The sequence below is a fragment of the Haliotis rubra genome, unplaced genomic scaffold (assembly GCF_003918875.1).
Source record: "Haliotis rubra isolate DU_JTF1 unplaced genomic scaffold, ASM391887v1 Scf393, whole genome shotgun sequence".
NCBI classification, from domain to species: domain Eukaryota; kingdom Metazoa; phylum Mollusca; class Gastropoda; order Lepetellida; family Haliotidae; genus Haliotis; species Haliotis rubra.
The window spans coordinates 659,890-672,410 of NW_025767072.1; the positions used below are offsets into that span (position 1 = coordinate 659,890).

At 37.1% G+C, this 12,521-nt stretch overlaps 1 protein-coding gene across 1 annotated transcript in view; it reads left to right on the plus strand.

Moving 5' to 3' along the window:
* Positions 1 to 1,214: 1,214 nt before the first annotated feature.
* The window catches only part of LOC124286833 (cullin-3-A-like), a 29,918-nt gene continuing 18,611 nt past the window's right edge, over positions 1,215 to 12,521 (plus strand). The window contains 5 exon segments of the mRNA XM_046723275.1: positions 1,215 to 1,641; positions 2,759 to 2,920; positions 2,922 to 2,957; positions 9,554 to 9,667; positions 11,897 to 12,057. Coding sequence (XP_046579231.1) covers positions 1,576 to 1,641; positions 2,759 to 2,920; positions 2,922 to 2,957; positions 9,554 to 9,667; positions 11,897 to 12,057 — 539 coding nt within the window. The 5' untranslated portion in view covers positions 1,215 to 1,575.

Below are 12,521 nucleotides of genomic sequence, written 5' to 3' on the forward strand. Positions count from 1 at the left end.
ATCCCCTAAGGACCTAATGGACGAAGCAATCCAGTGCAATTTACCACAAGCCTGAGATTTTCCCCAAAGTCTGAAATAGTTTTGTTTCTATGGAAGGTTTATATACAACCACGTATTACCTCTGGGATACACTGGGTTTACTGGGGACCAGTCTTCAGAACTGGAGTGTGAATGCGATAGCCTCGCATGCTATCTGTTGTACATAACGCTGAAAACAGTTACCGCAAATCGAAGGAATTTATAGCAAAGTCAATTAAAAATCTCATCTACGTTTCATATAAAGAGACGGCAATCGTACTGTAATATAGTACCAACTATATTACTATGCCAACTATACTTGTAGTCTGCATATAGTAAGTAGACTACAAGTATAGTTGATACAATGATATTTAAATACACATTCATGTGTATACCTAAACATTAAACACGATTTGCCACATACAAGATAACTCCCTTTAAATAGTCTCGAAGAAAACAGGCATAAAATCGACGCGACGGTATGGCATTGAATGACCCGCAGTGTGGGGGGTGGGGGGGTTGATTTGTTTCCCCCAGTGAGATTTTCACCGCATTAGCTCTTTTTGTCGGATCGCAAAAAATTATAACGCAGGAACCTAAAACGTTACATACAGTTGTCATACATTTTTATTTAAATGTAAATATATGCGGTAATATATAGACAACACGTGGGTGCTAAGTATTAATATTTGAAAACTCCAGTATATGGAGATGATTTGATATATTTCAGGCTTTCTGATGTCGTGCTCAATAATTGACTGCTTAATAACAAACTGGGACAGAGAAAGGCGAGGCAACGGTTTTATTTACTAAGATCTAAAAATAAAACAGGCTATTTCGGGCGCTGTCTTACTTCAGTATAAAACAATACACACTTTCAGCAACAACACAGTTGCGAATTCACATGTGCCCTGTCAGCGAGCGTCCGTCTTTCTCTTGTGTTAAGATATGTTGATTGAAGAAACTATCAACATCGGTAAACGTGTGTTTGGTTCAATAAATTATTTACACGCGTACAAGAACTGAAACGTCCATTCTCAATGATCGATTTCCCCATAGGAAGTGACGTCAACTAAGATATTATGGGATAGAATGTTTCGCTGCACTAGCTTGATGATGAACTTGTCGTGACCTGAGTGTAACAATACTCAGATGTCAACGCGATACGAAATTTGTTTTTGTGATACATATCATTAATTGTTCTTGATTTAGCATACCAAATGATTGGTTGCTACCAGTGTGCCATTTGACAAGGATTGACACTCAGGAGAAATATTCACGAAAGGCCATTCTAGGAAACTATTTTCCTGTGCGCAGGGTTTTTCATTATTTGTGATCAGACTGTGGAAACAGATTTCATGGCTGACAATGTGAACTCGACGATTCTAAGAGATGAAAATGTGGCACCATAGCTCGGTCCAAGGATATTTGTGCTTAAATATTTGTAAATAGAAAACATTGTAGCTTTATTTATAAATCTACCTAGCATTGGAAGGGGAGGATTTTAATTGTCTGATATTTGATCTAATTTCAAGAAGCTGAATCACTGGAGCCAAAATGTCGAGTGGTATGGTCAGATCTCAAGCCAGGAAAGATACCAAAATGCGTATCAGGGCTTTTCCTGTAAGTATTGATTTCTTGTTTATTCTCATATTATAACGTGCTTATTTCACACTGCAAAGGACTTGGATTATGACATCATACTTGTTTCTTTTCGTCGAAATGCAATGGCGGAAATGACAACTAAAAATTCACTTTCAGACCCAGCGCAATCACGCATAAAATTGTAAACATTGCACCTATTCGTCTGTGGAATGCACATGCATTCCCTTAAATAATTCAAGTGATCATGTCAATTATCGTGAGCATTTCTCCTAAATGTTAAACGCCACTCCGTCATTTTTTCGACGTATAGTAATTTGTGGAGAGCATCAAACAGTGTCACATATCATTTGATACGTCAAATATATAATCCTCATCAGATCATATTCATGTGGCCCAACATTTGTTATGATGTTGTATTAAAAGATAGTGACAAATGTAAGACTTTATGGCTGTGCATTATCCTCTCGAAGGTTTGTTTACATTTGCCATCCACAACAGTGATGACATTGATTTCATACTGCAATGTTTACATTCCATTTTTGTTGTGATCATCTTTCACCAACAGGTATCAGTGAATAAAATTATGTTGTTTCAGTTTGAATTTGTTGCTCCAACAGGCTTTGATAGGTAGACTATAGAGTTTTGGCCTTAATTGATTTTCCCCTGCTGAAGTAAACACAGCGATAATGTCAGGCTCTTCTCCACTTTCTCAATCCACTGTCCTCCACAATTATTCTTTCAGCTAAAATACTAATTGTTTTCCTTGCATATAATCGTCGTTTCTTGTTTTCTGCAGAGAAATTTAATTGGTACTCCTTGCAACTAATTTCACTGATTTAAACATTTACAGTTATTTCATTTATCTGATTTCACAAAATGGCTCTTTTTAGCTGGTGGTCATAATGCTTATATACAAGTTTGTTTTTTGTGTTCTAAATGTTTCTCTATCTAAAGTCCACAATATTTTTAACACCTTAACCAAATTACTTTCAGTAACCGATCATCAGCTGATGATCATGTGTATCTGATTCATTCTTTAATTGTTTAAAAATTAAATACTCTGTCAACATTCTATGATGCCAATTAATCTGTCAGATAAAATACAATTTAATGACAAATCCTGTTCTATTTGCAGATGACCATGGATGAGAAGTATGTAAACAACATATGGGCTCTATTGAAAAATGCCATCCAGGAAATTCAGAAGAAGAATAACAGTGGCTTAAGCTTTGAAGAGCTGTACCGTAATGCCTACACCATGGTTCTACACAAACATGGTGAAAAACTTTATACAGGCTTTACGGGAGGTTGTCACCGACCATCTTGTAAACAAGGTAACTAACCACAAGTATTATTCCTTGAGAAACATATCCTCATTCTGCAGATGTAATTTCGGTTTTCAGGATTTTTACTGTTGTTATTCGGTTTTAATTGTGAAGATTTTTTTTATCCAATAACTCTAATGACATATTTTTAAAAATAATCTATTGTCGATCTGAAACGGTGCAAGTAAAATTACTCTGAGGTTCATGTCTTCATTGATATATCAGGCTTTCCCTTGGAATGTTATCTATTGGGAAATCACCTCAGTAAATCACCTCAGATTATTCAGCATTCAAATGTGACTTCTCCAGGTTAATAATTATAATACTTATTTTGACAACTTTATATTTTCTTATTAAGACAACCAGGGATTCGGATAGAGAACGTTGACATTGGGCCATTTTCCGGATTATTAGCCATTTTCTGAATTTAGAATGGGCCATTGCCCTTGTATCAATAGTAAACTTCAAAAGTTTAATGGGCCAGTTTTTTATTCTAATGTGCAAAATGGCCCATGGCACCCACAGGCCCTCGTGTCTCTGCGAGGATTAATATAAAATATATACAAAAATTTGAGATGACCCCCGACTCGAAATGCTTCACAGTATAATACATTATGACAAGGCCGGACACTTCTGTGCACCCTACCCGACTGCTTTGCCAATCGCTTCGCTACCATCGCATACAATCGATTAAAACTTAATCGGAACATAAACATGGATGATTGGCCTATCGAGCATCACTCATGACACCTTCCAATTCTTTATTGTTATTTCTGCAAGTCGATTGAAACCCGATTTTGATTCTCCACTAAACTATCTTGACACAAATGGCTGACGATATATCCGCACAAAACAGGGGTGTGGTCAAAGCAAGCCCTCTGGTTGGTTGATGTTTGTTAAGGAGATATTTACAAATGATGCTTTCTTTTGAGAAGCCATTGCTGGAAAAATCTTACATTTCTTCCAAGTCAAGCAGTCGATGAAAGTAAAAATTCCTGAGAATTTATAAAGAATGTGCAGATTTAGCAGCGTTGACCAACCAGAGGGCTTGCTTTGACCACACCCCCATTTTGTGCAGATATATCGTCAGCTACTTGCATCAACAGAAATATTGAAGAATTGGTAGGTGTCATGAGTGGTGCACGATAGGCCAAGCAACCATGATTATGTTTCCATTAAGTTTTAATTGATTGCATGCGATCGTAGCGTAGCGATCGGCAAAGCAGTTGGGTAGGTGCACCGAAGTGTCCGGCCTTGTCATGATGTATTGTACTGTGAAGCATTTAGAGTCGGGGGGTCTTCTCAAAAACAATGCTTGTTTAATCATTACTCCTCGCAAAGACACGAGGGCCTGTGATGGCCCCTGCCTTTCCCAATCCCTGGACAACGTTCACTATTTCATGGTAATGGGATGAGTAACAACATCATGAGTGTACTGACATAATCAAATATGACTACAACAGGACATAGACACTAGCAAAATAACCAGACAGCTCTGTCAAAAGCATTTTCCTAAATTACATTAAAACTACAGTGTCCCAGATATACTTCAGAATATGCAATTATCTCTCTGCAATCCAATTAATTTTGAGTTGTTTTGGAGGTCGCGTACGATCCATCGAATTTCTGATTTTAGAGTAGTAAAATGCATTCGATGGATGAGCACTGTGATCTTAGCTATTAATTAGTTATCAAAACATTGGATCATACCAAAAAAGAAAAGGGCGTGTTGGATGGTTTGACTCTCTTTGTTGTACTTTTGTTCTTATCTTTGCCTACTCATATGATGCAATGAGAAATTGATGCATTAAATACATGTGGGTTTTTTTTCTCTTGTACAAAATTGAAATTGATGCATTATATAAAATGCCTCCATAAGGAGAAATATATATAGGATATTATATCTATATCTGCATTCAACAAAATGAAACATTATTTCATCGACACATTTTCAGCTTGTAGGAATGTTACACACGATCACCATACACCGAGGAAGTGTCCAACACAATCAATGATATTGTCTGTTTTCGATTGCTATGTTGGAAGTGTTTTGTGCTATACGTCTAAAGTATGGGGCTCTCATAAGGCTGAAAACATTTAAAGATTACATTTGGATTATTGTAAGCAGTTATTGGGGGTAAAAAAATCAACTTGTAATTGTATGGTTGATGATCTAGAACTTGGTTATCCCTTTGCAATACAAACGGATGTTCAATATGGTCAATTATAAGCTGCTAGGAACTGATAACTATATTTTACGTGGGGATGAATTCTTTATGATGAGGTTGAAACAAATAATGTTCAGAACTGGACCTTTCAGGTAAAGAATATTTTGACAACTCTTGTTTTGGTGATATATGGTATAAGCAAGAATTGAATGCAAGAAGAACTAAGTATAGATTGTATAATCATACTGATAATTGTACTTTGCAATATTATCTTCAAAATCAATTCCTTCAATTTATATAAAGTATTTGTCTAAATTTCCATATATTTTCAATGTTAACAAACCGATCAGCTGTACAGCTAAAGGTAATAAAGAATTGAACTGAATTGAGTTCAAACTATTTAAGAAAACATGTAGTCTAATCCAATACAAGCTGATCCCTTAATTAATAAATAATTAATGAACACAGTCTGAAATTAGGCACAGCACTGAACCACTCAAAATTTGGATTAGACCGTAACCGCTTTTGGATATATGCATGAAAAAATAATAAAAACAATAGTGTGAGATCACTGCATACTTACCCAATGTATGTTTTTCATATCACAAATGCATTAGGGCTGTGTATTGGCAAATAAATTGTATTGGAGTTTGTTGCAATTCAGATGCCTGTGTTGCAATATATTTGGAGCTTAAGGGTATTGTCAGTGAGTGGCACAAGTCATACAAGCAGATCCTATTTTCTGCATAATCACAAAAGGTCCTAAAAATATATGCTCTGGCTCAGATAGTAGCAATCTGAAAAATAGGGTTGGATAGCTTTAGGAATTACGGATGTTGGGGTAGTGTACCCTAAGACATTTTTTTGTGATTTTTTATGCAATATATAATACAGAAACAAATTATGCTGTTTGCAATTAATTAAATGTCTCCTTTGTTGGGAAACATCAGTTAGCCTGAATGTAAGGGAATGGAAATTATATCTAATATTACAGTGTTTGGAATAAATGAATTAAGTAAATCCTCTTCCTCTTTATCTTGTGTATTGGTATCTTGTCTATTTGTCATTGGTGAAGTACATGTGGATGATACCTATACAAAGCCAGTAAATTAGTTCTGTGTAATAAACGTATATAAAACATTTAGTCAGACTTTTTGTGTATCATTTATTGTGGACTTGGAGCCAGATATCGTCCTCTAAATAGGCCAAGGTAAATCCCTGCTGTGCCATCATGCTTTGTCAGTGCATTTGAGGAATTTATCTAGACTTGTTTAGAGACAGTTACTCGACCCTAGTCGCAGAAATCAGTAAACTATTCCCGTTTGGCATTAAAAACTTCCCAGGTTATGCTATTACAGTTTGGGCTAGATGTGACTTCCATTCATAGCAACAGAAGAGACGAGGCCTTAATTCAATAAATAAAATGATGAAATTCAAAGTACCTCACAGTTACGGATCAGAAAAACTTTTTTGAAAAAAAACCCCATTTGGACAAAGTAATCATTCATCTACATTAGCACTTAGTTATTATTCCTTTCAAAATAAACCCCTGCATTGGTATTTCAAACCCAGTGTGAAAAGGTGAAAATTTATGGATCTCAACTTCTGGATTATTATGAAAACAATGTTTAGGAGTATTATTCTTACTCCTTCATCAGGTGAATGTAAACATCTTCAACATAATACAATGACTTGAGTAGAGGACCCACTGGCTCGAAACAATTGTAGTATAGTTGTAAGCCAATGATATTCATAACTGTTTTAGATGATGTGTCCTTAATGTGATCCCAGGGATTTAGATCAAGTTGCTAAGCTGATTGTGACTGATCTGTTCAAATGATTATGATATTATACAATTATAGACTCTTGTAGAGGTCGATATCGGTTTTCATTGACCTGAGTAAAACAATATTGTTTTTCTCAGGTCAATAAAAAACGATATCGACCTCTACAAGAGTCTATAATTGTTTTATTATATAATGAAAGAGAAACAGGTTTTAACATAAACTTTTAATGCACACACTGTGCCATCTATCCGAGTGATCTGATTGGCTGAAAAGCGGGGGAAACCCCTTCGTACGGGATTCCTTGTCTAATTTTTGTAACCCAAGTCAATATCGTAAATTATCAAAAAACTCAAGTCAATATCGTGTTTTGTAGTCAATCATGTGACGGTCTTTTGACCAATTGTGGTACAGGAAAAATACTACCTATATAATAATATACAATTATAGACTCTTGTAGAGGTCGATATCGGTTTTTATTGACCTGAGTAAAACAATATCGACCGAGTCTATAATATACAATTATAGACTCTTGTATAATTGTTTTATTATATAATGAAAGAGAAGCGGGTTTTAACATAAAATTTTAATGCACACACTGTGCCATCTATCCGAGTGATCTGATTGGCTGAAAAGCTGGGGAAGCCCCTTCGTAAGGGATTCCTTGTCTATTTTTAGTAACCCAAGTCAATATCGTAATTTAACAAAAAAACTCAAGTCAATATCGTGTTTTGTAGTCAATCATGTGACGGTATTTTGACCAATCGTGGTACAGGAAAAATACTACCTATATAATAATTGTTAATGACTAGGAGGCTGATAAACTATCAAGTTAATTCAGGAACACAGTTTCATTCTTCTCTGACATCACACTGTCACTTGTTACATGATAAGGAGCGTGTTTTGATTATTCATTTTCCATACACTGAAAGATATCAGACTGAGGGATAGCACTGCTACTCTTCAAGTGATCGATTTTCTTTTGTCTTTTAGAGAAAAAATAATGTGGGTTTTCAGTATTTTGTGTGCTTGCCTGCTCATTTTATTCGCTTCATTGATAAATATATGGGAGATTAGTACGAAACCAAACTGTGTTGTCCAATAGCTCCACTCATTGGATGAAACGCTCAGGAAGCTCTCGTTCTCATCCAATGGAATTTTGCAACCCAATCTCAATCAATTTCTGCTTTGGGAATATGAGTGTAAACACCAAGACTCGCCAAGCAAAGTTACTTTAGGTTATAATGGGATGCAGAAATGTGCATCCAATAAGCACAAACAAACAATGGATGCAGAAATGTGCATCCAATATGCACAAACAAACACAATGGATGCGGAAATGTGCATCCAATAAGCACACACAAACAATGGATGCAGAAATGTGCATCCAATAAGCACACACAAACAATGGATGCAGAAATGTGCATCCAATAAGCACACACAAACAATGGATGCAGAAATGTGCATCCAATAAGCACACACAAACAATGGATGCAGAAATGTGCATCCAATAAGCATACACAAACAATGGATGCAGAAATGTGCATCCAATAAGCACACACAAACAATGGATGCAGAAATGTGCATCCAATATGCACAAACAAACAATGGATGCGGAAATGTGCATCCAATAAGCACACACAAACAATGGATGCAGAAAAATATATGAGTCCCGGCGGATGCACAATAATATTCTTTGATCTTAATTCTTGGCAACTAACGCACGGTCCCTGTAATTGAAATAGTTACTAAATGTTACGGCTTGGTACACAATACCATTACTTTACAAGAAGCACATATTTCTTGTAAGGACATTGAAATTAGTAACAGGTCTATCTGGACCTCTAGCTGTGTAGGTCAAGGTAAACCCCTAGGATGAAAGAGATGTCACTAGTGTTGGGAATCAGAACCCCATTTGACTATCGATTTTGGAGTACTTGTGGTGAACAATTATCGATTATAATCGAAATATATAAACTTTTAACTTTGATCAATTTTCAATTATTTTCGATCATCGGAACACCACTAGATATCACTGAGATCAGTCATTATGTAAAATTATCTGATGAAACCATTGATATGCCTGTACATAATAGGAGTATTGCACCATCAGGGTTTTACCTCCACTCAAAAACATGGGGTCCCAGGCACCCCCAATTATTAGTATCAAGGGTCATTGCAGGTAATATGAATGTCCTGTGAAGTAACAGTGTAGAGAACTCTGTGTTTCGATACTTTCCTTTGAGCACCCAATGAATCATTGATCATTTGGACTGATGGATGAAATAATGCATGTAACTGCTCTGAAAGAAATAACTGAAAATTTACCAAAGTGTGGGTACAATTGATAATATTGTAAATTTTGTTTCTGCATCCATTCTCTTCATTTGTGTGTACTGGATGCACATTTGCACATAAAACCCTGATTATTTTTCAAAAAGTGTGTAAAACTTCACAATGGTGCTTTCTGAAATGAACACTTCCCTAACATAAAAAATTGTCGTTCTGTCAGTGTCTCATGTGAGATGCTGTCAGACATTTGGTCACCCTAGTTAAATTGTGTTGATTGGTTCGAAGATTAGCTTGGTCATGGCTAATGTACTTTTCAGTATAATCTCAGTTACTTTATGCACAATTTTGATGGTACTTTCAGGTGCGGGAGGATGTTCTTGAGGCCCTCAACAACAACTTCCTGCAGACCCTCAATATAGCATGGAACGATCATCAAACATCCATGGTGATGATCCGTGACATCCTCATGTACATGGTAAGAGCAGTGGACACTCAGATTATTATAGGATATTTAAAGCACATATCGCATAGAGTAGTACACGCTCAAGGCGGCTGGTATTTTTCCCCCTCGATCATTGGATGTCAAGTTGTTGTGGATTTCTCGTCCTTACGAGGTACACATTCACAGCTGGGTGGACTGGGACATGTGACACTTGTTAGCTGTTAATAAATAAATTCAATGTCAATTATAAGAAATGTTAAATCTGAAATGTGTGTTTAATTTTATTCTATGGGTCCTTTGAATTTTCAATGGGTCAGACAGACATCTGAAACTTACAGGACCCAATGTCCTGTTACTTTGAAACACCATTCGTGAACACTGCATATTCATGTGGCCACCATCTTGTCACAGAGCTCCAGATAAGATTTAGCTCGTGGGTACTGTACCCACTGTATTTTTTTTTAGAGTGGGTATTATGAATGTTGAGTGGGTATTTCATTTTCCGTTACCCACTGCTGTCAAATATGTGCGTGTTTCAGTCATTTTACTCACCTAAGTATTATGTGACTGAGTAAGTTTACTAATCAGGTATGTTCTGCCTCATGTCATATAAACCAACTTTAATATAATGGAAATGATTTCATAAAAAATCGTTCATCCTATACTGACAGTACAACACTTGTCCTATACTTACAGTACAACTTGATAGAAATCGATGTCTTTTTCATTACGAAAGCGATTTATATAAATATATTCCGTACGCATTTGTTTTAAAACTTTTTGTGTATCTAACATTTATAATGCGTAATTGGTACGCAACAATTATTTTTCAATGCGTAATTTGAAATTTTATATGCGTATTTTACCCGGATACGCAGTTTATCTGGGCCTCTGATTTTCATATTCATGGATTCGACCCATGAAGGTGCGGGTTTGATTATTGATCTTCAGTAACCCATGCTTTTCATAGGAGGCGACTAACAGGATCAGGTGGTCATGCTCGCTGACTTGGTTGCCAAATGTCATCGGTTCCCAATTGCACAGATCGATGCTCATACTGTTGATCACTGGATTGTCTGGTCCAGACTCGATTCTTTACAGACCGCCGCCATATAGCTGGAATATTGCCGAGTGCGGTGTAAAACTAAACTCACTCACACTCACCTATGGTTTCGTGGGTTCTTTTAAGTGCACAGGGTTGTGTACTGTACACAAGGGGTTGTGACAACACTGAAAGAGTCTGCACACAAAGTTGACTTCAAGGTTTTTACACTCGGTCACAGGTGGGCTCGATCCCAACACCTCAAATTTGCTGGATCACTAGTGTGGCGCCTTAGCCAGCTCGCCCACCACGGCCCATTATTAATCATTTATGTATTTGGTAGATTATGTGAATCCTTGTAAGATTCCACTACTACAAGCTGGAATGTAATTCTGCAGGACCCTTAAGACTTTATCATTAGCTCCACACAGCTTTATAACAAAGATTTAATCTTGGTGTAAGCAACAGCCACTGTGGAACCACTGTGAAACCATGTGAGACTAGACCCCACTTTTCAGACCATCACTATTATCAGTGCTCAGTTATATACACTCTTGGGGTCCTGGGGTCTTCATCAATATGTATTTAGATACATGGTCCATGGTACTGGACCTGCCTATCTGAGTGATCTGACTGTCTCGTACCTCCCTTCAAGAACTCTACGCTCTAGTCAACAACAGCTCCTTCGGGTGCCTGTCACCAAGCTTAAAACTTTTGGCCCCAGATCCTTTTCTGTCTGAGCCGCTACTCTGTGGAACTCTCTACCCGAATCACTGAAGTTGATTCCATCTCTTGAAACTTTTAAATCCAGTCTTAAATCCTACCTCTTCAAGCACTATACCTAAAAGATACATAACTCATACCACTGTGGAGAACTCAACTGCCTCTGTTTCCATTGTTTTAGGCAATGCGCTTTGAGCATACCTTCATGGCGTGGATATAGCGCAATATAAGTGCCATTATTATTATTATTATTATTATTATTATTATTACCTCCATATTCCTAGACTTTACCTTTAGTGCTTTGGCAAGGACACATCTTGACTTTTCGACTTCATTTGGATCACTTGTTATGAACATAATTCTGTCTCAAGGATTTGGTTATCCCAGAAATTTTGTAGCTCAAAGTTGACATGGTGCAGTGTGATAAACAACTCCCTCTAGTGATAAGTCCAATTCTTGATTTGACAGGGTTTTTAGCTGCCATGTTTGTGTTCCAGGACCGAGTGTATGTTCAACAAAACAATGTTGACAACGTCTACAACCTAGGGCTGATCATATTCCGGGACCAGGTTGTCCGGCATCCCATCATCCGGGATCATTTGAAGGCGACCTTGCTGGAGATGGTGGCTCGGGAACGGAAGGGGGAGGTTGTAGACAGGTATGTACATGCAAACAAATATCACTTCAAAGTTGACTATCCCTTGGTATGTATCTCTCAGACATGGGAAGCCTTGTTGGGTGTTTCATCTCAGGATACATTATCGGATTGGATATCTGCAGTAGTCTGTTACATGAGATGTAACCTTAAGCTTTGGTCAAATACACATTGACCGTGATGCTGAGAGACAAGCTTTGAAAATTCTGTAAGTGTCTGACCCCCATCCCCCCACCCTGCCTCTGTAAAGAAGTATCTGCAGTTTATGAGGGAAATATGGACTGACAAGTCTTTCACTGGTATTCTATCCAGATACAGTGAGGATTACGCAATGATTACACAGTGCCATTTAGAAGGTGGTCAAATGTAACATATGTTATATTTGGGATTACACTTTCTCAGTAAAGTACAGATTCTAGTACTTTTTTTGGGTGGAGTCCCATCCGGGATTCGAACCCACACCCTCA